General features: G+C 50.4%; 2 protein-coding genes across 6 annotated transcripts in view; both read right to left on the bottom strand.

The window, feature by feature from the left end:
- LOC120949804 (ankyrin-3) overlaps nucleotides 1–9,795 on the bottom strand; it is a 39,287-nt gene extending 29,492 nt beyond the window's left edge. Inside the window, exon 1 of the mRNA XM_040367330.2 lies at nucleotides 9,784–9,795. The gene's annotated coding sequence lies outside the window, so the exon portion shown is untranslated. The remainder of the gene's footprint in view (nucleotides 1–9,783) is intronic.
- LOC120949802 (uncharacterized) lies at nucleotides 1,540–26,913 on the bottom strand. Of its 5 annotated transcripts, none has more exons than XM_040367323.2 (9): nucleotides 26,733–26,913; nucleotides 24,311–24,442; nucleotides 5,524–8,740; nucleotides 4,868–5,440; nucleotides 3,640–3,702; nucleotides 3,086–3,367; nucleotides 2,792–2,971; nucleotides 2,302–2,722; nucleotides 1,540–2,229 (listed from the first exon to the last, which is right to left on the bottom strand). In XM_040367323.2, the coding sequence occupies exons 3-9, from the start codon at nucleotides 8,611–8,613 to the stop codon at nucleotides 2,225–2,227; spliced, it is 4,614 nt and encodes a 1,537-aa protein (XP_040223257.2). In that variant the 5' UTR covers nucleotides 8,614–8,740; nucleotides 24,311–24,442; nucleotides 26,733–26,913; the 3' UTR covers nucleotides 1,540–2,224. The 5 variants fall into 5 exon arrangements, with proteins under 5 accessions (XP_040223257.2, XP_040223261.2, XP_040223258.2 ...); XM_040367327.2 differs by having other exon boundaries at nucleotides 4,949–5,440; nucleotides 26,733–26,912; XM_040367324.2 differs by lacking the exon at nucleotides 24,311–24,442.
- Between the last annotated feature and the right edge of the window lie 176 nt (nucleotides 26,914–27,089).

The following is a 27,089-nucleotide window of genomic DNA, read 5'->3' as shown; positions in this document are numbered from 1 at the left end:
ATCGGTTCCAATGCCGTCAGACACAACGCCATCAAATCAATCATTCATTAGCACTTTCGGGCTTGTGATAGCAAATCAAAAGGGCATTATAGGATCGTGTGTCCGTCCGGTTGGCTGGACGGTGTTGGGAGCGTTTTAAGATGGGGAGAAGATCACCGCCACTCACGAAGAGAGGGGGTTGGAATTTACCCACCGACCAAAGATAGACAGAGTAAACAGCACACCCGGACTTGCCACGATCGTCGGACAATTGGAGCGCGTTCGGAGGCGTTGTGACGGGGAACAATTCTCTGCTTCAATTATTATCTGCTCTGTTTATTTAGATTATAAAGAATCTGTGTGTTTGTGTCGTCCTCGTATCATATTGGGAAAGAGTTGATGTTTTCCTTTGTTTCTTTTTTCTTTCTTTCTTTTCTTTTGTTTTGTTTTTTTTTTAATGAGTTAGTTCTTCATTTCAATGATGCTAGTTCAATCTTTTCATCGTGCTTTAACTTCTTACAAGTGTCTTTTAGCATTTAAACTCGAGCAAACTCGCACGTGAGTTAGATAGTTTTAGAGGGGATTTTTTTTTTACAATTGCTTTTTTGTCTTTTCCCTCTCTCTCTCTCTTCCCTCCAAACCTTACTTTGCATCGATAAACGAAAAGCTTTCTGCTCTCGCTGTGTGAGAGTTTGACTGCCTGCTGCTACTACTACTGCCGACTTTACCCTATAGTAAACACTAACTCTGTTTTTCGTCACATCCAAACCGGATTTAGCTGATTGAGTGTGACTCGTTAGCCTAAACCTATTCCTCCCCCATTCTACATTCTACACATTTCTGCTGTGTTTTTGTGTCTGTTTGTTGTTTGTTAGAGTTTGCCAAGCCGCTAACAATATTAGCCTTGCTACTGCTGCTTGGGTTAGTAGTAGGGGTTGTTGTTTTAACGCGTGAGTTGTCTGCAAATTTTTATAAAGTTATAAAACCATGAATCACACTCACAAACACAACGCAATCGCACAACACAACGGTAACTGATCACGGTGTGGACTCTGCACTGGCCCTCGAGGTGGTAAACGCTTCCCACTTTCGTATTGGTAGGTAAGGTTTGTCTGCTATACATACACTACACTGGCTTTTGCTCGTTGTACAACATCCTTCAAGCTCCCGAAAAATGGTCGTGTGTTATTAGAGAGGCGTGTGCAGCGAAGCTTCCTCGATAATGGGAAGCAAAAAAAGAAGAAACAATCTCTAGGAACTTTTTTTTTGCTCACAATTGCTGTGCCATCGTGGAAGCGTGATGATAGTCGAAGAAATGAGCCATAAGAGCATTGCTGCCGGTGTGTCTTTACGATTGTTAGGAGGAGGAGCGAAGGATTGGTAGAAGAAGAGGAGTAAACTTTAAAAGTAAATTACAAATAAGCTAATACACAAGCGCCTACAGCATCGAAGACGTCCAAAGACTTGTCCTCCCGAGTACAAAAACGCGAAAGTTCAAATATTTATAAAAAAGAAAAACGGGGAAAAACGGGAGACGAAGACGATAAAAAAAACAATCCATTTGCTGTTGGTTATTAACTCTATACATGATTTAATTTCGAATTTGTTACATAGGTTTTCTTTTTTCCTGCTTTGCTTCTTCCCTTTCTTTACAACGCGCGCTTAGTCGCCTCTAGCCCTAATTCCTCTCTCTGCTCTCTCTCTCTCTACTCTCTCTCCTGCACACTCTGATCCTGCTTCTGCTGCTTTAATATTACTTTATTTTTAAATTACCTAAATGAAACTGTGTATGTAGTAGAAAGAAAATAATGGACTGTAAAATTCCGCTTTTTCGTACCGGTTCGCATCCCCCGGAGTTGCACAATTAACGCCGAAGGTGCGATGCTTACACACCAGTGTTTCCATCCACACCACCACCGTCACAACCCCAAATCCCGTACAATCCCGTTATCCGTGATGTGTACGTGTGTGGGACTGGGGGGTGACGATGGCAATGGATTATGCATTGGAAACCACAAACAGATTAGAGGCGGCCATTGGTAATGGGGAGTATCAAAGGATAAGATTAGAAGGAGTTTCATTTGCCCTCCCTGAATGTCCTCTGTCTCTCTCTGTCACTCTGTCTGTCGACCACCAGATATCGGTTCATCATCAACACGTGGCCTCTAACGTCCAAATCCTCGGCAGTCGTAGTGTGTGTGTGTGTGGCTTAAAAGGGGCTCACCTTATGTTTTTATCGTCATGTTTAATCTACAAAGAAGAGAAATCGGTTAAAATGTGATACGGATTCTTTGAACTGCATTGCCCTAGTTCATCCCTCACCTATGACGTGACTTTCCAGCTCGATCGTTTTCGCCATCTTGCTGTTGGAGGTCGGCTGCGGGATGATCGTGATTTCGTCGTTAATCTTGAGCGGCTTCAGCAGCGAATCGCCACCGCCCACGAACGGATTCCTCAGTCCGCCAGCGCCGCCCGAAGATGAAGATCCACCACTGCTACCCATGCCGGATGAGGTCTGCTGCTGTCCCATGCCACCACCGCCGCCGCCGCCGCCACCCTTGCTGCCCTTCCCTTCGCCCGTCTTTTTCGCGACCGTACTGTGCGCGGAGTAGACGTGGCTTTCGAACTGCTTGTACATGCCGAACGTGGCCGTGCAGACGGTACATTTGTACGAGAGATGGGCAGGTTTCAGGGTCATGTTGTGATCGCGGGACACGTGATTAAGCAGCTTCCACTGGTACACCTGAGGATGAAGAGGAAAGAAGATTAGCACAAACGGCACTGCAATGATGAAGAGAAAGCGTTTACGCACCCGTCCACAGACTGGACAGCGGCCAGCATCCTTGCCCTTGTTGGCGGCCTCCTGCATCGAGCTCGTCACCAAGCCGTGCGAGCCTAACAGGTGCCGCTCCAGGCCCTGATCGGTGAAAAACCGGTACTGACACTTTTGGCAATTCAGCGGCGGTCGGTTGTAGATCATCTTCGGGTGAATCTAGAAAAAAAAAGCAGAAAAGCGAACAGTGTGTAAAAAAAGACCATAAAATCAACGCAATGCCACGCTCTCTAGCGATGCAAAGGGCAAAGCTACCCCCCACACACAACGTACCTTCACTTTGTGTATCCACTGCATGTGGTTGCGCAGCTGGTCCAGATCCTTGATGTAGCCGTCGCAGATCTCGCACACCACGAACGCCATCTTGCCGCCGCTCGGGTTTTGCCCGGGCTTGACCGCGGACGTACCCTGGGCCTGCAGCTTCGACAGGGCGCCGGCAATGTTGGACATGTTGCCCGCCGCACTGCTGCTGTTCGAGGCGGACTGGCGCGGCAGGGGCGTAATCGAGATGCTCGGCGCCTGGGCCGTCTTGGTCGCCTTCATACTGGACGCATTCTGTTTGTGTGTGTGAGTGCGATGTGTAAAAAGGGAAAAGAAAGAGTAAATATATATTAGTGAATCGTTTGCGAAAAGTAATTTCATTGGAATGTTTAGAGAAGCCCCACTACTGAACCCGATTGGAAGGGGGAAAGCGCCAACACACTAATAAAGGATTCAAAACCAAACTAGAGCATAAGTAAACAAGTATACTAATAAAAGAACAAACCAAACAACGACAACAACAAAAAAGCAATCGATACAAACTGAAATTGGAAACTGAAACCAACCTGAATTGTGATGGACGCATTGGAATTGGTTAGAAGTGATCGTCCGGCGTTGTTGATTGATTTCTATCGGGATTTGTGTACATTCGGAATAGTTTGTTGAGGGGGGGATGATGGTGAGGGATGTGTGTAGTGTTGTGTTAGAGTGTGTGGACAAACATTTGTTCAGGTGCATAGGGACGGAGAAAAACCGGGGTTACAGTAAGGCGCGTACACAGACACACACATAGAGAGGGTGGGAAGGAGTGGTGAGGAAGGGAAAGAAAAACACAAAGGAAAAGAAAAAAAAGAATAGAAAAAAGAAAGGAATAAAATTAGTTTCAATAGGTACACACACACACACGCGGCATTTAATATTAGGCGGCGGCAGCTATACGCTACACGCGCGCGCTCTCCCGCGCCAATAAGATTCTAGTTGTGTTTGAGTGTATTTTCATGTAGCGGAATTTGGGGCAAGAGTGCCCACAAGCATTTTTCCCATTAAAGCTTGAGTTATATGACCTATTGAGTATACAGATGGTTTTGTTCTCATGGCTAGGTATACTGTACCATAATACCATTCATATATATTAATCGATTTTTCCCATTGTTTTGAACTGCTTTATGTTGAGTATCAAAATTGAGCTAAAAATTATAGTTTTTTAACCATACCAAATAAGCTCTAAAAAACGAGAAAATATTTAACAAGTTTTAGTGAGTTATGAACATGAAATGCTTAAGATGACACACTTGCACCCAAATTCCGCTATACATAAACTCCACCGGAAAAGGCAATCCCCTTTTTGGTTGTGTCGAAAATGTGTGTTTGAAGAAAGTAAAATATAGTTAAATTAAATTTAAATCAAGCTACAGCTAACTTTTACCAGCTTTTGCATCGTTTGAAGATGGTCGCGTCATACCTTAAAAAAGCGACCCGTAAAGTAAGGCTACCTAACTACAATGTGACCCATAAACATACGAGAGTTTGGGGGTTTCATTAAATAAATGCATTTTTTTTACAACAGCCATACAAAAGGCCTGTTTTAGTCTAATAATTACACAATATATCATATACTTCAGTGTTTACATTATCCTGCTAAATGCCAAAAAAAAATCTTGATTAGTTTGTGTGTGTATGTGAGATTAGTGAGCTTTGCAAAAGAACTCAATTACGGAAATTAAACTCTTAGAAGTAAATAAACTAATCCAATTGAAAGTAAAGAAATAAAGAAAAAAAGGGATGGCAATTTACCGGCAGATATTTACTAAATCCTCCCGCAGCGGCAGCAGCGGCTAACGCCGATGCCGATAGCTGAAGGTTATTGGGTATTACCATTCCTGCTCCGGCGAGCGTGTTCCGGATGGCGGCGGCCGACGCTGCGAGCGCGGTCGCATTCAGGCCACCGCCCAGGCCCGCAACGGCACCGGCCCCTCGCACCCCGCTGCCGGCCCCCGTAATGCCCGTGGGCGACGGGATGATGGCAGGGGCACGTCCACCACCAGCTCCGCCGACGCCACCGCCGGCTCCGAGACCGCCGACACCGCCGCTGCCAGCGCCGCCGAGACCGGCCGCAGCCGCACGGGCCCGTATGGCGACGGCTTGGGCGGCGGGCGACAGGTTCGCCAGCGCGACATTGTTGAGCGTGGCGGCGGCCGCATTCGTGCCGGCCAGCCCGAGATGCTGCTGGCCGACCAGCTGCTGCTGCTGCAGCTGGCTGAGGTGCTGCTGCTGCTGCAGGTGAACCGCCGACGACGCGACCTGCTGCTGGTTGAGGCGCTGCTGATTGGCAAGGGCAATGTTTTTCTGCTGCTGTGCGGTCATGGCCTAAAAAGTGGAGCAAACACACAAACCGGTTACTCTTTCTCTTCCAGATCGCTACACTCTTCATATTCATCTCCCCTGCTTACCTGATAGGCCGTTGCCGTACCGACGAGACCGTGCTTCGGCTTGATGCGCGGTATCTTTGCCGGCGGTTCCCAGTCCATCGGCGGGTTCAGGTTCAGCTCGGGCCGGAACTTCTTCGCGCAGGCGACCGCATGGCGGGCCAGCTTCGACTTCCCGTTGTCCTCGAACGGACAGTTCGGGCAGTGGTGGTAGGACAGCGCCTTCTCCATCCGCCCCTTGATGTTGTGCACCGCCTCCATGTGGTACAGGATGTCGTGCGGTGGGCGCGTCTCGTACGCGCAGAAGTTACACTTGTAGATGAAGTTGCGCATGTGGGGCGTCTCGTAGTGGTGCGCCATCACCAGCGCCGACTCCGACTTGAACGGGCAGTACTCGCACCGCTTCATCTCGAACTTGTACGGTTTGTTGTTCTCCTTGCTCTGCTCGAGATTCTTCATCAGCGAGTTGATGGCGAGCTGTGTGCTCGGCGACGGCTTGCCCTCCCGGTCGCGCTTGCGCTTCTGCTGCCGCAGCAGATCCGTCTGCACGAACTCCTGCACCAGATTGATGCCGATGTTCATGAAGAACTTGCCGAGCGGGTTTTCGAAGTAGTTTTCCGACTTTTTCGGATCGCTTCCGTTGGCGCCGCCGCTGCTGCCGCCGCCACCGCCGACTCCGGTCAGATCGTCCTTGTCCGACGGCGAGATGATGTGCTCCTTGATCGCCTCGATGTCCGCCCTCGCCTCCTTGATCAGCACCTTCGTCTTCTGCTCCTCGTCCGACGCCTCGTCGTCGGTGGACGTTTCCAGCTCGTCCCAGTCGTCGTCGTCATCGTTGTTGCGCTTTCGCTTCTTGTTGTTTTTGCTCTTGTCCGACTCCTTGTCGCCGTAGAGCGAGGCAGCCACCGCTGCTGCTGCTGCCGCGTTCTTCGCACCGTCCTCCTTGGCCTGTTCGGCGGTGTCGCCGCCCTGCTGCTTGCTGGCGGCGGGCGGGACCGCCCCAGACTCTTCGAGCTTCTTGCGCATCTCCTTGATCGTGACCTCCAGCTCGTCGACGATGTCGCGCAGATTGTCCGCGGGCGGCTTCTCGTAGATGTACGGCACGATAAAGGACGGCGCCTCCAGCACGAACATGTCGTCGGTAAGGGCGGGCAGGAGCGGCGTCACCGGGGCCAGCGCTGAGCCGGCGGCCGCACTCTTGCCCAGCATACCGCCCTGGTTTAGCATTGCAGCACCGGCGGCGGCGGCCACCGGCGAGTTACCAACGACGCCGGGCGAGTTGAGCAGGCTGCGGGAGTTGAACTGTGCGCCCGGGCTGGCGCTCGCGTTCGCCAGGATGCCGGCGCTGCTTGCCTTCGCGAGCAGATTGGCCGCGTTGCTGTTCACGTTCGGTGACGCCACCCCGGCAGAGGCCAGATTCGTCGCACCGCGTTGCGCGCCACCGCCATTGTTCATCATTGTGTTGGTATCGATTATCACCAGCGTTGGCTCCTTACCGCCGGCGGCACCACCAGCAGCACTGTTCATTAGCAGCGATTTCTGTCCCTTGAGGTTGACCGGCGTGTTCGGTTGGTAGCCGCGCCCGCCCATGCTCAAGTTGGTCGCCTGCGTTCCCAACGCCAGCGGATCGTCGATGATTTCCTCTATATCATCATCATCGTCGTCCTCGTCCTCGTCGTCGTCATCCATGGACGAGACGATGCTCTGGTTCAGCTGCTGCTGCTGCAACGCGGCGGCGGCCGCGGCAAGCGGATTGATTGCTGACCCCGCCATTAGTGACGCGGCTCCACCACCAACACCACCGTCCGACTTTCGGCCACCCGTCGCTCGTATACTGCCGCTTCGCCGCGCGTTGTTCGCGGGGACGGCCGGCACGGAAGCGTCCGACTCGCCGTCATCGTCCTCAATCACCACGCAGTCGTCTTCCTTGTCGCTCAGGATCGTTAAATCCCCATCACAGTCACCGTTCTGGGTACGAGTGGCCGTCGCTGCCGCTCCATCCACCACCACCCCGTTGCTAGGTACAGTGTCACTCTTCTTACCAGCGCTCGCATCTCCCCCGGCAACGGTTGACGCTGTTGCGGCGGGCACAGCCTCGTTCAGCTTCGCCAAACCACCCTCGTCCACCAGGATTAGCTTACTGTTGGTTGCTGGCTTGGTTGCTTTGTCCGCCACCGCCACCGGTTCGCCGCTGTCCCGCTTTTGGGGCGATTCCTCACCCTCGGAGTCGGAATTAATACTGACCGGTTTGTCGTCATCCTCCTCTTCCTCCTCCGCATCGTCATCCGCCGGTTGCTTTGATGGTGGTTGCGTCGGTGGTTCGCTCTTATCCTTTTCCGCTGCAGTTTTACTGCTGGTAAGCTTTTCCGACCGCACGGTCGCACCATCCTCGTCGGCGTTCGATTCCTTGTGACCGTTGGTCGGGGCTGCGGCAGCCGCATCCTGCTCATCACCACCGTCCACCTCCATCGGCTCATCGTCGTCGACCTCCGTCACCTGCTGCTGCGGCTGCTTAGCGGCGACCACCGGTGGTTCTTCATCCCCGCCAGGCGAACCGTTTGCTGTGCCGTTCTCAGCGTCCACCGCAACAACGTCGCCGTCATCCTCCTCTTCGTCCACATCCATGGTTTCGATCTCGTCCGATTCCCTGCTCGTGGACAGCTTCTTCTCTTCCGTCGCCTGCTTCGACGGTTCTGTCGCGTCACCTTCGCCACTTCGACTACTTGGATTGGTCGCGTCACTACTGCTCTCCGTTGGCTCTGCTGCTTCCTTTTTGCCCAACCTGTCGGCAGCGTTGCTGTGCAACTTTTCCTCCCCAGATGGCGCTACATCACTGTTCGCCTGCGGCTCTGTTGCTGACTTTTCACCGTTCGCAGCCTCACTGTTTGTGCCATTTTTGTCTGCTTCCTCGTGCAGCAGCTCCTCCTCGTCGTCGTTGTCTTCCTCCGCTACGGCTGCATTATCGGTGACGGCAGTCTTGTCCGTCGCCGTGCCGTTCACTTCCCCATTCTCCTTTGGCTCGCTGGTGCTGCTGCTGCTGTTGCTGTTGCTGTCTGCTGCCGGTGGTGGTGGTGGTGCAGTCGATTCCGTTGCATTCGCACCGACCTCGCCCATCTCCTCGCCGTCGTCGGACGCCACGGTGACGGCGCTTGGGTGTCTCCTCCCCTATGCTAAGGATCGCTCTTCACGCCGCCGTTTGGACGCGGGGTTTTGCCAGCGGAACGATGAGATGGAAATTGATCTAAAAAAAGAAGAAGAAAAAAAGGCGAAAATTGTGATTAGAAAGGAATTGTACTGCAATTGCTTCATTCACTGTTTAAGAAAGCTTTCTTTGAGTAAGAACTGTGTAAAGGTAGATAAGACTTGATATTAAGCTATTAATTTACAACATGTTTTTACAATGTTTGCTCTCCTATTTCTCTTTTCCTCATATTCTTGACCCAGGGCTGTAAAGTAGTGACAACCGAAAAATCGACCCGATGGCTGAGCCCAGATTTACCAGAAGAAAAGGCCATTCCAATCCATTCCAATCCAGCAGGCAGCGCTAGAGGATAAATGGGAAAAGCCAGCACACGATTGTCGAGCCCAGTAGCACACCAAATCTCGACACACATACAGAAGAGAGACTATCCATAACTGTATGAGTACAGGAAATGAAATTCACACACACAGACACAGACACCTATACAAATTCAAATACGTACACACAAACCTTGTGTAAAAAAAAACATGATCTCTACCATCAACTTCTTGCCGCAAAACCCTACCCCCCGAGCGTGTACTCCTTCCCCTCGTGCCGTGTCCCTCTCCACCTCCCAACTGGGGAGAACTAATCGATAACTCCTGCTACTTCACCTTCCTGTCCGTGCCTTTACCGTACCCCATCGTGCCGTTGTCCATTCTGGCTCGCCAAACCAGCAAGGATAGTAGAATATGGACCTCCTATGGAACCCTATGTCCTGTGTCCCTTTCCTCTCTCTCTCTCTCTCTGTGCACCACACCTCGGCGCCCTTGGCCGCTCCGAGCAAGGCAAGGCAGAAGCAGATCCACCCGCCGCCAGAAGCCGGCCGCCCTCCCGGCTGGTATGGTTCTGGTGTTGCAAAACGTCATCCCTGTCCTGCCCGTCCGCCTCCAAAATCCCTCCCCTGGACACACACACACACACATACCAAATTCAATCCCTGCCCGGGTCTCCACACCACCACCACCCCCAGACACTTCGGGGATCGTTCGTTCTCTCTGTGCGTTGCCTGCTTCATCCCCCCTGCTTGTCATCCGCTCGACCGCTTCCTCCCCTCCCCTCTATACATGCCACGTGTCTACCCAGTTTGCTCCCATCCGTCTCTCCATCACACACACACCCCCTCCCGCGCAATGCGATCCAAAAAAGCCCCTCCACACACCTTCCCACATCCTCTTCCTTCTGCTGACTATCATCAACCCGCCACTCCACACCTCACCCTTCCCACCCACCTTACATTCTCTTGCTCAACGCTTATTCTCTCTCTCTCTCTCTCTCGTTACCCCTAGCGTGCGCCCCATTCGGTTCTGCCCTCGCTCGTTTTCTCTCGCACGCTCTCGCTCGCTCTCTCTCCCGCTCTAGCCTACTGCGCCTCAACAACTGAGCTGTTGTTGTTGCTGCTGTTGTTGCAGTTGCTGGCTGCGTCAGCGGGGTTCGTTCTCTTTCTCTCAAAAATGTACGCTCCCCCCGCAAGCACCAACCAACCATCCTACCCCTCCCCGTCACCAACGCGCGCGCGTCCCCTTACCGGCTACCGGCTTCTCTTCCCGGGCAGAGACCATGCCACCGCCGCTGCCGCTGCTGCTGCATGTCGTCTCCTTGTACACGTTCTTCCCCGCTGACCCCGTTCTTCATGCAAGCCCCCCGTTACCAAACCCCTCTCCGGTCCTGCCTGCCTGTGCGCACCACTGCCGCCGCCGCACCTCGTGTTCCCTTCTTCTGCTGGCTGCTTCTTGCCCATTCTCTCTCTCTCTCTATCTCTTTCGCGCTCTAACGCATTCGTCGCATTTGCGCCATTTTCTGTCCGTGTCTATCGTTCGCTTACACAGCACCCTTCTTCTCCTACCTTCGTTACACACCACACACCCCCTTTTGGCAGGGACCTGCGAACGGTGAGGAAGATCCCGAGGCACACACACACACACACACACACACACACACACACACACACACACACACACACACACACACACACACACACACACACACAAAATGGTGGACACGGACTAGCGTCAAAATAATTTTTGCAAACTCTCCGAAGCGTCGTCCCGCGTCCGCTGCGTCTTCTTTACCTGTGTGATGCTTATGACCGAATAAAAACATCATATTTAAGGATGGTGGCCAGATCCTGCCTGATTGCACTTTGATTCTTGGCCGATTCTATCCGTACCGTTTAGAGACCTAGACCTACGTGGATCAATGGTGCCTTTGTCCAACGATCTAAGCGATGAAGAAAGGCGTTTAAATCGAAGCAACTATCCTACAAAAAGCCAATTGAATCAAAGCAACCAATTTCATATTTGATGCCGGCATTTGCGGAGATCTTCTTCTGATTGTGTGGTGCGTGTGTGTGTGTCAAAGAGATTAGGATTGCTCCGGATATTTGTTCGATTCGATTCGTCCTTGAAGATCTTTGACAAGAACCAGTTCCATCGGTGAGTAACGTTTTGCGGTCGGTAGCAATGGTAGCAGCAGCAAGCGACGAAGCAAAAGGGGTTGTCCACCAAGTAAAAGCATATCGGAATATTCGGGCGCCGCACGGTGGAAATTGACAGCGTCATACACACATAAAGGGGCCCAACACACGCACACATACACACGCACACATACACACACACACACACACACACAAACACGAAGAACGGGGCCAGCGTGGCCCACCAGAAAAGACCCGCGCGCCACTATCCAATCGGTCTTTCCATCCCGCTCTCGCTGCCGGCCTGTCCCACGAGCGCTATCTCGCATACTCGGTGTGTGTGTGTATGACCCGAGGTACTACCGAACGGCCACCAGATGGCGCCACCGGTAGCCTTTTCTTCTTCTATGCATACACTTCGCCCCTCTCCGCAGGCAGCGTCTCTCTGTTGCTTTTTCCACTTCTTCGCAAATCCGGGTTGTGTCCCAGCAAAAAGGCAGCAGCAGCTAGCAGCCCACACTACACACCAAGGAGATATCTCTTAGCAACAACGTCACCCCCCTCACAACCATCACCAACTTACCTTCCCTTGACAACCTTCACCCTAACAACGGAACACACACACACACACACAGATACCAATAGCACACGATGCCGATTTAACGTCTCTCTTCCCTCCTGTCTTCTCCCGGTTTCTTCTCCTCCTCTGCCGACCTAACATTCGGAAAAGATCTACTAGAGAGGCTTCAAGGGTACAACGCAACAGGGACGGGGGAGGAGACAACAACGATGGAAATATTTTCCGTTTTTCCTCAGCAACTCTGCATCGCCGCCGACAACGATTGTTTTATTGGGAGATCTTTTTGCTCTCGCTGTTTTCCACCCAACAACAACAACATCCAGGAAGATTCGGTGGACAAAAGGGACATCATGCAAACTGCAGGCGAGTGCGCGATCAAGAGAGTAGACACGCGCCATTGGGTGAAAAGTTTTGCAGAATTGAGAATTCTTCAAAATTCAAACTCTACTAGGGATGCATGACAACGAGTCCAGCAAAGAAAGGGATTTCAATGCCACAACATCATTCATAACAATCCTTTCTGCAGTTCTGCCAGCAATGCAGCTATAGCTGCACTCAACATACACACACACACAGGCACCACCATCCACCCGGAAATCAATGGCAGATGATGGCGGTGTGGCCTTCTTCGATTGCATTAGAGGTAGATGTGTTAAGGCTTTCTTTTGGTGGAAAACTCATCGCCTCCCCCCCACATCGACGCTTGTTAGATCTTCAACTTGATTAATAACGGAGCGAAGCAATCGTACCCGGTAGTACTGTACGAGCGAGAAAGAGAGGGCAATAATCATTCGAGCGAGTGTGCGGGGGGGCAGGCGAAGGAAGATGTAGGCCACCTTTACTCGAGACCTCTTCCTCCTTCCTCCCGCTGCCTTTCCGGCTCTTCAGTGTGGTCGGAAAAATCGTACGCCGCCATTTTGTGAAGTCTCTTTCGAAATGTCTAGAGGCGGTTTGCTTCTTGGCAAGGGCTTTGGATGTGTATTGGTGTATGTGTGTGTGTGTGTGTACTTGTTTTAGTGTAACATTAATATTGTATTTTTGGGCAAGACTGTACCGTGCAGAGCCCTCTGTGCACATGTGTTTCTGTGTTCTGCAGAGCATGAGATAACGTCGCTTCTACCATTAAAACATCAAAGAAAGATGATTTTTGACAGTAAGCGGATGGTTAAAGGACTACACACTGAGGCAAGATCGCCCTACAGCAGGAATGCGTGTCTGTGTTGTTCCCTTTTTGGGGACAAGCAAACGCTTCAGTGAGGTTTTGTTTGGGTTCAAATGCTTTCCTTTTGCCGGCAGCGCTCGTCTGGCTCGAAGATGACAAACTGAAGAGAGATGTTGACCCTTTTATTTACTCAGCTTGTGGTAAAATGATAAACGTTTACTTTTAACTTCACCTTTCCCTTAAATGGGTCAATAACGTACTGCAAAAAAGCAGCAGAGCTTGTTGCGATCGTGCTATTCTTCGAATCGGAATGTCTAGTTTTCATTGGAATTCATTTTTAGTGCGGTAACTCAACCCGATGGAAAAGTTACATCTTTTTTCCATCCCTCCTGTAGTGTAGTTTTCATTGGCAAGCGGTAACCCGGTTCCTGGAAAGCTTTCCGAAGGTCACCGTGGTGCCGGTGCGTGTGTGTGTTTTTTTAAAGAGATGTAACAAGTCTTTCACTTCCAATTTTCCTTCGACTTTTCCCAAGGATCTAGGTTCTGGAAATTTCAAAAAACCTTTCGAAAAGCATCATCCCACACACGCGTCTAACACACACACACACACAAAGATATACAGAGTCAAAGCTTGCTGTGTGTGTGTGTGTGTCCTCCGCTCACTTCTCTTCTTCCCTTCCTGTCCATGAGGTTCGAGGGATTCCGATCTCGACGTCCACAAGCACACACACATGCACACGCACACCCACAAACACATGCGCACACGAATACGTCATTCCGTGTGCGCGTCACATTACCTACCTCGCCGCTTCCTCCCTTTGCATGGGGATGATGACTACGCCACCCCGCGCCTCTACAGGCATAACGGCATAACCACCTCTACCACCCCCCGAAAAAAGCACAAAAAGAGCGACACACACACACACATACACAGAACAACCCAGCCAAGAGGAATACTGGGCCTTGTTTTTGTGGAGAATCTACCGTAAATGCTCCATAGACTGTAAACAGGCACGGGGGGTGATAAGGGAGGGAAAGAGGGCTTGAGGGGGGGAGGAAGGCGAAGGAACAAACGAAGACGATGGCGCAGGAACTAGAAGCATAGAAGTACCAAGTCACACACCGGAGTGACACGACCGGGAGGGAAGGAAGGGACAACGATGACGGAGCGGAGTGTGTGTGTGTGTGTGTGTGGGCTAGTCTGTTATCGAGAGAGTGAGAGAATTAGTGCTACGAGAGAGGGAGAGCGGGAGAGTAGCGCAGAGAGAGAGAGAGAGATTAAGCGAAGAAGTAAAATGTTGATGAAGCACACATACACAACCCACGGGGAGGAGGAAGTGCAGAGGCTGCGGGGTTGTTAGTGTGCACGGACCTCCTCAGGCCCCGCACGGACCGGGCGGCTGGCCAGCAACACGAAGGGTGCGAGGAATGGCGGCGGACGGCTGAGAGGATGAATGGACCCCCCTTCCTCCCTTCCTATCTTTCCTCCACCCATCATCCACTAACGTCCCCGTTCACCCTCTCTATTCCCTTCAATTTTCAATGTGGACATTTGATGGAAGTGTGGGGGGTTGGGGTGGGGAAGAAGTCGCCCGAGGGGGTGGGGTGGGTTTTGCTGAATTGATTTTGAAACGTTGGGAATTGTTGGTATGTGTGTGTGTGTGTGTTTGTGCGCGCCTGTAAATGGGATCGTTTGTACCAGTGTTGGTGTTGGTTGCGGTACGCCCTACCGCACCTCTTATCCCTCTCTCTTGGGTCAGTATCTATCACCCTCCCCCCCCCTCCCCTTCTCAACCCGTGAATTCCGTGAACTAGAGGAGGGCCTGTCTCCGCCACTCGGACCCGGCGTGTGATTCCGTGAGATTCTTCACAACCCCGAAAAAAGCTCACACATCTTCGCACGATCGGGTTTTTCAGGGATCGAAGACGAAGAAGCTGGCAAGATGTACATGGTCATGACGGGTCGAAGGGATTATTCATGGAGGGCAGCAGAGCACGGGGAAGGATATTCTTCGATGATAAATCGATCGAGTTTCTTATTTGGTAATTTAATTTTGGTACGAGGCCCGGGCCGGCAAGTAACGTGTATGGGTAGGACGAGAGCATCCAAAAACAGAGATAGCGAAGGATAGAATTTACCACCGTGCACAAGACGACCCAAGCAAAAAAGGGGGAAAGTATCGGATTTCATACAGCAGACGCGTATTTGTTTCTTGTTCGATAATATGCACGAAGAAGCAGACGAGAAAAAGAAAAGGGCCAGAGAGGCATAAAGGGCGAATATTTCCAAACATACACTGTAAAACCATCGAGATCCCTCGATTGTGGGGGTTGTGCGGACGAAATCCTCAAGGGAAACATTAGGCAGTTTGCAATCGTTTGCAACCTAGGGCCTCCTTTTTCAGTAGGTTGTCCTGATCCTTTCTAATCTCTAGTCTCTAGCTGCAAGCAATCAAGAGTTTTGTACGAGTGTTGGAGTGGTTTATTCTTATTTTGCATCGCACCAGATGTCCCAGAACAGGAAACCAATACCGATATCTCGTACATCATCTTGTGCATCTGGATTGGTTGTAACTAGTTCCTGATTGTGGAGAATGTATAACTAATCTTGCGCCCAATTTTGGGCAAATTGCTGATGAGATAGTACTCCAATGTGTCACATCATCTTGGCATTATCCAATGACTAGAGAGTCTTCAAGACATTCATTCCCCCAATTCAACACATCCTTTTCCTGGTGTTTCCAGGCAACGCTGGGACGTCATTTGCAAAGTCTTATCCAAGCGATGCGCTCACATTGCATCGATTATCTCAGACTGGTTCTAAAGGTTCCGTAAATGAAATCCACTAAGAGTGTTAATGGCCGGACATTAAATGGCAGCATCTGTTCCTGAAACATCAGAACCGCCTGACTTCAAGGTTCAACATCTGCTCCAGTTTTTTTTTTTTTCGCAGATTCCGAGTCACGTGTTTCCTGTACCGGATAGATTGTCTGCGCTAGTGTGCCCGTTCGGGAGCCGTTCGACATGGGGCAAAAGCTGACACTACCAACGCACGGGCGAAGCTTTAATGCAATTTAATTTTAATTGTACAGCGGGAAAATTGGCACACACACACACACATACACCATCATCATCATTCTGGGGTGTAGTTGTGTGTAGCAACCTGTACGTGGGCTTGTGTGCGCCATTCACGAATAATAAATTCCCTCCAACCCAAACCACGGAGAGAGAGAGAGAGAGAGAGAGAGAGAGAGAGAGAGAGAGAGAGAAGAGGGAACCGTTTTCCACTTTCATCATTAATTATATGATTTTTCCGACCTCACGATTCTTCTACTGCAGCACACGAAGGTAAGAAGTGGGTGGGGGAAGGGGGGAGGGGGAAGGAAGCTCTCTTGTAACCACACATCACCTCACCTCATCACCGCCAGCACCACCACCACCTGCCGCTGCACGACGAGTCCCTTCGTACCTTTCGTACCGGGGGTCCGCTCTTTTACTAAGAAACAGCGCTTGTGATGGTTTCATGGTGGTAGTGATGGTGGTTCGGAAAATTACTACCACCCTTACAGGGACACGCACAAACACACGCACACACGCATAAATGTACTGCATTAAACATTCGACGTAAATGCGCACAGTAAGCACACATGAGGGGGGGGATAGAGGAGGGTGGCGCAAAAAACGGAGGCTAGTTACAAGTAGGTATAACAGTATACTAACCCTATTTTCCACCAAACCAACCCCTTCTCGCTCTTCCCTGTTCCCCCCTCACGGTGTCTAACGTTGCTTTCCGCCGACTGATTTTCTGAGGGTTTTAACGGTTGGGAAGTGAGCTGCGGAGGCGAAGCGCGCTGCAATCACACTTGCCAACCGACCACACACACACACACACCAGTCGCCTCTGAGTTTCCGTCCCTTGAGCAGAACGAAAAAAGAGATAGGAGAGAGAGCGAGAGAGAGAGACAAAGAGCGTCCTAACGCATACGGTGCAATAATTGCAATTGATGATTTTGTCAGTGTTGATTAACACCTTGCAGCGTGCGGCACATGATCTTGTTGTTTGGCACTTGTTGTCTTTCGTGACAACGTGGAGCAAAACGGAAAATACGCCAAGCTTACCCCGATTATCGGGCCCATCGACCAATTAAACCAAGTCACGAAATCGGTTAATTTGAAACTACTGTGATCGATGCCGGTCCTTAACGAAGGTAAAGAACCTTGGCTTGCCTTCAGCGCTAAGACGACTTCAAGATTCCTTTACAAGGTTTTCCAAGCCACTTTCGAATGCAAACGTTGTTATTCACCGCGTTGAAGATGTTTTAACCCACATCAATCTGATAATTCATTTGCATGATAGAGGGTCACTTTCCATGTCACTTTCGAATGAACAAATTATTATTCACCACCTCCAGGATGTTTCTCATCAGTTTTCAAATGATGGATTTGCATCATAATGAAATTTTAGTTCTTCCACATGATTGTCACATGTCTCAAGCTGGATTGAGTTTGAAAGTTCTCTGTGATGTGTTGAGAATCATGTATAGGAACTGAAATTTCGTTATCATCCACTAGCAATAGACCGCTGACATGTTGAAAATCATACTGAAGAAATTTAAAATCATTATGATGGAAATGAAATTTCAGATGGATATGGATTAAAACATCTTACACGCGCTGAATAGCAACTTTTACAAGCGAAAGTGACTTGGAAACCCCTGTAAATGGATTTAACTCTTTTACGCGAGAGGTCAAAGTAGTCCACATCGAGACCTTTGTGTACCGATCTTTCTAATGTTACAGTTTGATGATGTACAGTTTAAGGCATCGTCTTTCGTCTTTAGCGGTAAATTTAAACTTGAAACATATTCAAAGGCTTCCCCTCCTTGCTTCGATGGCAATACCGCTCTTGATCCTTCTTGGTGTTTTATTTGTATAGTTTTTGTTTTCAAGACCTCTGCCTTTGCTTATTCTTTCTTAAACAAAAAACAAAACAGCATTAGAAAACCGGCCAGTGTGTGTGTGTGTGTGTGTGTGTGTTGGTAGTGCGTAGCCCGTTTCTAACAAGAGTGGCAACAACAACAACAACAACAAAAACGCAAACCAATATGGCCGCCAACATTGCACACACCGACCATGCTGCTGCTGCTGCTCCGGCCACCCCTCGTCGTCTACCCCGGGGGTAGGTAGTGGTGGTAGTAGTGGTGACGCAACACGCAAACACTCGGTGTGGCGGCGGTATGAGCGGTTGGGAGGTAGGGAGGGAATGCATGGTGGTGGTTGGTCGCTGCTCGTTTCATTGTGTGCGAGTGGGAACGGGTGACGCGTGGGGAGGGCACAACGAAACAAGAGTTCCACCGACCCCAAACCCCCCCCCCCCACTAACCCCCGCACGAGGTTTGATTGCCTCGTGTGTGTTTGTGGGGTAAGGGGGAGGGTGTATCGGGGGAATGGGTGCCTTGTGGGACAGTTCTAAATCATGTTTAAGAGATGAAATATAATTTTATAAAAGTTGTCATTTTGGCATCATATTTCCTTGCAACCGCCAACCCCCGTATCCTCCCCCCCCCCCCCCCCCCCCCCTTTGGCATGTGCTTTAGTAGAGCACCCCGAGCGGCGGTATAAACGAAGCCGATGAAAGTTTCAGCACTTCCACCAGGGGGCGCTACCGGATGGGGAGATGGCGCTTGAGCAGTCGATGCCTACTGCTTGCTGCGGTTGTTGTTGTTGTTGTTGTTGCTGCCGTCGCCCTCTGGTACCCCTTTTCTCCTGCATCCCGCCATCATTTTAGATCTCTCGTGTTATCATCATGATGTAATGGATCACATGGAATGGAAGGGAATACCCCCCCATATATTTCCTCCATCATCGATTCATCCGATTTTGGAATGTTTGGAGCAAAAATCCCGCTGAGAACAGTACACACCCATTAAAGGACGATCTTTCTCAATGATTTCGTCATTTGCAAATGATTTTTGAACTTTCTTCCCGTTTCAATTTATCTTAGATTATTTCATTATTGGATGCTTCGGCTCTTTTTGTGCTAACTTAGTTCCCTCAATCCCTTCGATTCTGCACGTTGGTTTATAATAATAAAAACCGTGACACTTTCGTGCCTTTCCCTTTGCAATCTTCCCGACCGGTATTCGTTCCCTTCTTTTGTCTGTTTTCTTCTGAGCAAAAAAGAAAAACACTGCTTTGTACATACACATACACACACACACAACCACAACGATGGATTGGCCAAAAGCGTGCCATAAAATACACACACACATACACGTGCGCGGGCTTTTCTTACTCCAAAACGAACGCAAAGAGGCGAATTTCGCAAAGAACAACAACAGCAGAAAGAGCAATAATAACAATTCGCGAATGATGCCCAAGCCGAACTCCATGCAGGTGTATGTGTGCCCCGCTGTACGTGTGCTAAATAATGTGCACAGGGAAATTGTATTTTACACGCTAAAATCTGTGAAGATAGCAACATAGGTGTGTGTGTGTGTGTGTGTGTGTGTGTGTGTGTGTGTGTCGGTTGTGTGTGTGCAAGCTTCTTTCCCGGCCAAAACCCGAAAACGGAAGAGAGGCGCGCGTGGTGCACCGGGACAAAGGGAAGGAGAGACACACACAAACACAGTCAATGGACGCATTGTGACCGGGCGAGGGTAGGAAGGTTGGGTTTGAGCGGGGTGGATCGAAAAAATTGAGGATCAAAAACTACGCGAAAGGGAAGCTGTGGCAGTCACTGGGTGGATGACGTGGAACGGGAAGGCGAAGGAGGAGCAGTTCGGTGGACAACAACAACGAAAAAAAAAAAAAGGAAGCCCAAGCCGAGCTGGCCCCGGCTAGCTGGCTGGCTGGCTGGCTGGCTGGCGGCTGAGAAGAAACCGCGCGCGCGTTCGTGTGACGCGCACGGGGCCGTAGGCATGAAGGAAGGGAGGGGGGGGGGGGCGAGTGCGCGCCAGAGGTAGATGCGAATTATATGTGTGTGTATGTGTGTGTGCACGGTGGCGTGTGCAAGGGAAGAAGGGACACGATAGTGCGGTTAGAGGAGAAGGAGAAGGAGCGGAGGGCGGAAGGGGGAGATGAAACAAGAGAACGACGACGAAGGTATACCGAAAAACAGATAGGGAAACAACGCAACGCGTGGTGTGAACCCAGTCCGCGCTTGTGAGACAGAGAGAGAGAGAGAGAGAGAGAGAGAGAGGGAGAGAGCGGATGCGAGAGAGTCCAGCCCGGTGAGCGTGGAGTGAGTGAGAGTGAGCGAGCGAGAGAGAAAGAGAGAGGGAGAGAGCGTGACCATTGATCGGGCGAGTGCGAAAGCGAGAGAGTCGAGCAAACTGCGGTGTGAGAGGAAAATCGAAACACACCGGGAAAGGGTGGGCAAAGGGAAGTGGAAGCCACGGGAGGAAGAGAAAGAAGTACAAAGAAGCAAAAAAAAAAAATAGACCTCACACAACATTGGAGCGGGCCGGTGGACCCCTTTCGTGGGCGAGGGGGGCAGAAGAGCAAAGGGACGGCGGCAGAAGAAAGAACGAGCGAGCGAGCGAGCGAGAGAAAGAGAGAGAGGGAGAGAGAGTTTGCTTTTAGAGGGTTTTTTTCGGGATACTGTCATGGAGACCGCAACGAACAGTACGCGGGGGAGGGGGGAAATGGGGGGAAAAGGGTGTAGTAGTAGGCACTGGACGACCGTGCGACAGGGGGAAGGGAACGTTGGGCGTGCGGCGGTGGGCTGATCGTGCAAGGAAAGTGGGCGCAGGCGGGCGGGCGGGCGGACGGGAATCGTGTGCACAGAAAATGGCGCGCGCGGTGCGTGCCAAGAAGAGGCAGCAGCAACGGCAAGGGGGTAGAAACGGGGGTGTGTGGTAGGGAGAGAATGTGAAGAGCCGGGACGGGAAGAAAAAGGTTGGGTGGTGCGGGGCTGGTGCGGGCAACACGAGCGGTGCTTTTGAGAGGAGTCGTTCTGCGCGCGGAGAAGAGGAGGAGCAAGGGGACAAAGCAATAGGAGAGCGTTGGGCGGGTGTTAGGGGGAGACAAAGGTGGCTCCAGAGAGGATCATGGTGATGAAGGGGGAGGTGAGGGGGAAGGAGTCGGGCGGAGGGAGCAGTTGCTGAAAGTGGGGAGGCTGCGTTGTCCGAGATTTTGGGAAAAAGTAGCAGCTTCGTGGGATGAGAGGGTGGTGGTTTGGGGGGAGGTTTTCTGCAAAGGATAAAGAGAAAGAGGAGAAGCAGTGTGTGTGTGTGTGTGTGTGTGTGTGTGTGTGTGTGATAGACAAAGGATAAAATTGCAACGGACGCTGGGCATTTTCGCACAAACAACACACATACACACGCAATAGAAAATTTGAACAACACAATTGTCACACGCGTTAGGTAATATAATATATGGCCGAACGTCCGAGCGCAAGGGGAAGGAGAAGGGTATTGCACTCCTTTCGTGTGCAGCAGTGTGGGAAGGTCATGGTTGTGTACTGTGCAACTATCTCATTCTGTCTCGCCCAAACGCTGCAGTAGCATCGAAAATTCGCGCACCATTTTAAGCGTTTCATTCATTGGGTGGAAAATTAGCGGACGGAAAACTCACGCGATAAACAAAACAGGACGGATGGGACTCCCCCCCAATGTACCGCACAGCTGACGATAGGCCACTAAATCCGCTCATTCTCTCGCTCTCTCTCTCTCTCACTATCTCGCACTGTTTACACTACACTGGTTTAGTGCCGATAAACGAACGATACAGCAGGGATTTAAAAGGAGCATCAAAGACAGCGGCTCCTTCTCTTTCACCCCGACCTGCCCACAGCCGTTGGCTAATTAAAGCTGTCGGCATCCCAATGCTGGGGTATAAACGCACGCCGCCCCGCAACCACACCCGCTTGCCATGGCTGCGTCGCTGCCGCTTCGGCGTCTATCGTTTGGTAAGAGCGGCTGCGGCAGTTGCTCTCTTCGGAAAAGACTTACAAATTAAGCGCAAAAGCGCGCAAACACATATTCTGAAAGGACGTTAGGACGATCCAGGTTCAGGTGCATGCCTGCTGCATACTTTCATTCTGCAAAGCCCAAAGAGGGAATTTTGACAGCAAACAGAAAGGATCAATTGATCGATTTTCTTCTGCTGAGGATATTCTCGTGCTCGGGGAAGAGCCTAACCGCCCCCCACATGTCAATGTGGTCGAGTCATTGCACTATTCCACCACTACCTTCCCCACTACTGGCCGATAGGACAAAACAGGGCGTCAATTTTGGAGCAACCGGGATTTGTGTCGCGCTGGGAAATTTCCATTCGTTTGCGCTGTGGCATCCACCGGAAAGAAAATGGCTAAAAGGAGGAACGATTTTTTTTTTTTTGGTGCACGAAACACACAAACACTAAACTAATGTCAACTAGACGGTCATTGTAATGTACTAGAAAGTGAAGAAGTAAAAAATAATTGAGAAGACTAAGGGCGTATATGTGTGTGTGTGTTCTACGAAAAAGCTAAGTTTGCGACCCACGTATGTGTGCGCGCCTCTGTATGTGTGTGCAAATGGGTGTAATTTTGATTCTCTACCCCCCCCCCCCCCTTCCTCCCCTTGCTTATGCTACCAGTCCATACGTAGTCTATTGAAAGCATGCCTAGGCTAACCGACCCTACCCTACTGCTCTGCCCTTCTACCCAGCCCTGCAAGCTTCCATTAACCCACAGACAGGGGCGTACCAGGGAAGGGGCGAAAGGGGGCAACACGACGACTACACACCAACGTTCTTTTTCACTTTTTTATTTTCGTTTGATTCTTTCCTCCGTTGCGTCCGCAAGCCCGTGAGGCGGTTAGAAAACACGAGCTGCTGTCTGCGCTGGTGTGTGCGCAGTACCCCCTGCGTGCGTGCGCTCGTGTGCGCCTCTGTGTATGTGTGTGTGTGTGCGTGCGCGCCATTCGTTGCTGTGAACACGCGCTAACCGAACGTCACCGAAAGACGAAGAAAACAACGAACTCTGGGTACAAGAGGCAAAGTAGAAGGCAGCCAGGGCGAGACGGAACGGGGAAGGAGTGATGGGGCGAGGCGCGGTATGTGGTGTGATAGCGAACGTGTGGGGAAGGACAGGCGGGGAAGCGGAGGGAAGACCAATAGAAAGAGCGAGAGAAGATGACGTAGCAATGATCGCACACACACACACACATGCACACACATGCACACCATGCCAGGTGGACGAAGGAATGGAGCCAGCGGGGAAGCGGCGGGAGCGAGAAACAAGCGGGGAACCCGCACGGTCGATGATGAACCCCCACCCCCTCCCTTCTTCAAAGGAAGTGGAGGGAGGAAGGGTGTGAAGGGGGTGATGGAGAACTGGTGCGGGTGCGATGTGAATGTCATTGTGTGATTACTGAGGGGGCGGCGGATTGGTGGCGAGTGGAGGTCTTTCAAGGGAGCGGCAAAATGAAGGTATAATTTGGGGAGCCTTTTTTACCATCAAAAATATTCTTCCCAAGAAGTGTGTGTGTGTGAGTTCCTGGATCGAATGTAAATCTTAAGATTTGACCACAAGGAGCATCAGACAACAGGGATGGGGAACAAGAGTTGAATGTAAGATGTCTCCTGAAAGTGCATCAGTGCCTAGTGCCTAAGCTTTCATGCGAGCAGATGATGCTGGAGGAGTCATAGGAATATTGAATTGAACCCTTCGGAGAACAGTTGCAACTTTGAAGTTGAACTCAAAAGATGCGTTTCAGTTTGCTTTTTAAATCGCTTCCAACTGAGGGCAATTGCAATGATCAATCATACATTTGAAAGGATAACTGAAATAAAACGATTCTTTAAGGCTTTAGTAGCATTACATTGCATCTTCAACGTGGCATGCATCAAACCCCTAAGGAATGATTGATCCTAACTCGTGCAGATAAAGATTACGTTTAGGATTATCAAGCTCATGAGGTCACAAAGAGAAGAAGTACATTGGAAATTCCTTCCTTTGATTCCTTTGTTTAAACTTAGCACTGAGATACTAATCACAGCATGCCAAGATAAATGCAAATAATACTGCCTCAGTGATGATCTTGATCAGTGATGATTTTGATTTCATCCAATTCAATTATGAACTTCGAACAGTGAACAGTGTTCAATTATGAATATTTGAGGCGTCATTGCTTGCGCACCGAAATGTTTAGGTAAATGATAGCATTCTCGCTGGTCGATGATTCGCCAGAGGTCATATCCAGTGGACTAGAATGGTGAACTGCTTTTTAAATGATAGAAAAACAATTCATTCAAGCAATCGCATGAATACGAAGAGTTCTTCAATTTTGTAAATCTTTAACATATCTTTTAAATGACAAATAAGCAATAGACGACCAACAAAGATTGTTGATAAGCTCGAGATGTCTGATAAGCCTAAGAAAACAACCAATAATTAAATCTTACGCTATGTTCCTATATACTTACTTGATTTTTTCTTCTAACTGCTTGTACTATTCAATGAATATTCGCCAATTAAAGTTCAATTTCCGGAGCTGTGTAGAAAGTGTTGAGTACACTACTGAATGCTTTCACAAACACTGCTGCTTCAAAACGCCACTATTCACGTGTAAAAAGACAATAATAGAAGGAATTCACAATAAATTAATGCGGCGCTTTCCTGAATGGTGCGAATGGACAAACAAATCGATGCAATTCGGCAAATGTTTGAAAAGTGTTGTTGTGGGTTTTGGTAAACCGCATTTTGGACGGGCCCTTTGGGAAGCTCATCATCAACCTCAGCTGACTCTGTGGATCATTCATTGCCCAGCAGCGGGGCGGTATACGATTTGCTCTAAGAAACGTCATTCGATATATACAGGGCGGCAAATGTGGTTTGCGGGAAGGATGGGCACACACCTCACAACGGGAAAGGGGTCGTTGTGCAGTTAGAAGGGAGCGAGAGAGATAGAGAGAGCGCGGGCGAGAGAGCGATGGCAATACGTGTGCCGGCAAGCGTGTAAGCGGGAAAGGTGAACCAATGAATGAATATGCTCGCTTGGCGTGTGGTTCTGTTGGCTCACATTTACAGCTTACACTGCCGCGCGCAACCGTTCACGCACACCATCGCCCGCACACAGTACACACGCACACAGAGGAGCGCTATTCTTCGCGATGAGTGAAGATATCGCGCGCGGCCCGTAAACAAACCATATGCGCGCCTACTACTGTTGCTGTCTGTTTGTGTTGTCCCACTCTCACCCGGTTTGAAGGGTCGTTTCTTCGAGATAGAAAGCATTCGCTCGCACCTTCTCTCTCTCACACACACACTGGTGGCTGATTTTTGCCAGCAGTGCACACCGATACGAACGCACGCGGACACCGTCGCTGCGTGTGCTGTCAACTCAATCTCGCACGGCTAAAAGCAGCCGGTCAAACGCACACAAGGTTTCATTTGTTTTCAAAAGCTGCGGTGTCGCGGCGCAGCGTTCGTATTGACACCGTCGAACAGGCGTGCTTGCTTGCGGATGACTGTTTATATTGTTTGCAATTTCACCTACACCTTTCACCACTTTTTAAGCACATTTTACAGGACGAAAGGCGCGTTTGAATGCGTATTAGTGTGCGTATGATTTAGTCAGCTGTCGCACGGGATGATTCCCAGTTGTCTAAAAAAACACAGCGTAACTGATTCTCCTCGCTTCTTTCCGTACGACCTCCGTGATCCCTCCTCCCCCCTTGCCCCATCCTGATGAGGATCTTGGTTGTCACAATACGAACGCCATATTGGATTTGGTCGGAAAATATTTGCGCTCTACCCCCGCTCTTCGCCACACACACAGGCACACACACACACTCACATTTCCCCGCAACCCGGCACACCCCCGTGGGATAAGCTCCGCCAACGAGAAACCCCACCGTTTGCCGATGCGGACGGGCGCGTTGAGGAAAAATAAAACACACAAAAAACAAACCCACAACGGCGCGCGCTCACTCACACAAGCGCACGCACGCTATCCGCCGTACACAAACACACCGACACGCGCGCGCTACCGACACGGGGCGCGTTTTCCCTTTGCGTCTGCTCCATCCCGCACAAGCTTCGCTGCGAATGCCGCATTCGCCTGCTCATTAAACCGCGCACAAACAGCCACACACAAGTACATGCACAGCATCGAAACGCACAGACACACACATGCACACATGCACACACAATTTGGTAACTCTCTTTCTCTCTCTAGCAGCGTTAGAAAGCGTGACAGTCGGTGTGTGCCGTCCTATTCTAGCAACACTGCTTTTTTGGTTTCTGCTTTTCTATATCCCCCTCACCCCGCCCTCGATGCCTTCTGATGAAGTGGTGCTGCACACACCAACCACACACACACACACACACACCGCCGCCATTTGCGCACACTGTGGCGCGCTGAGTTTTCACGCTCGGCTTCGGTGCCACCCAATCAACCCCATTTCCCCCTTCAGGGAAGAGTAGCGGGAGGAGGTCGGGTCGGTGAGATATGTTGCGAGGGAAGCATCATCATCATCATCATCATCGTCATCATGCTCAGCTACTAGTCAGCAATGAGAAGCCTACTGCTGTGTTCCTTTCCAACACACTGCACACACTGAAAGTGACGCGCGCGCACAGACGCACACGCACACATACACACACGCACATTATACATTTTGTGCGAAATGCTTCGATCGGTTGTATGCATAATCGTTGGATTTTTTGTTTAGCTATCCGACGACAAAAAACACAACACTGAACCAATCCTTCTCGTGCGTGAGTGAGCTTACACAATTGTGCAAAACCGGTACCAACGAGAATGATATTTGTAGCGACAGTGGACGACTCTTTCAGGCGAAGAAACAATCACTGGCCACTTGGTTTTTTCCCTTCTATACACACCTTCTTCTTCCTCACTGCCAACATCCGCTGTACGCGCACACATACACACACACACACGGTTTGCTTCTCTTTCACTTCTTTGACCAACGTTAGAGGCGCACGCAGCGACACGGGAGACGTCAACAGCACGCGTCCGCTTTGACCGTCGGTTCCTGTCGAATTAAAAGCCTGTGGTATTTGTCAGATGTGTGGAACCGATCCCACCACTGCACCAACACCACTGCACGCCAATGTGCGCGCGTGTGTGTGTGTGCGTTTGCGGCGTTCGTTTTTCCGCGTGCGTTTACGGTGCTGGATTGAAGATAGGATACGGCAGGGGCCGGTGATGGATGGCGAGAAAAGGCGTACAGTTTGAAA

Source organism: Anopheles coluzzii, chromosome 2, assembly GCF_943734685.1.
Source record: "Anopheles coluzzii chromosome 2, AcolN3, whole genome shotgun sequence".
NCBI lineage: Eukaryota > Metazoa > Arthropoda > Insecta > Diptera > Culicidae > Anopheles > Anopheles coluzzii.
Note: the sequence above shows the minus strand (reverse complement) of the source record. Positions and strands in the feature narration are given on the sequence as shown.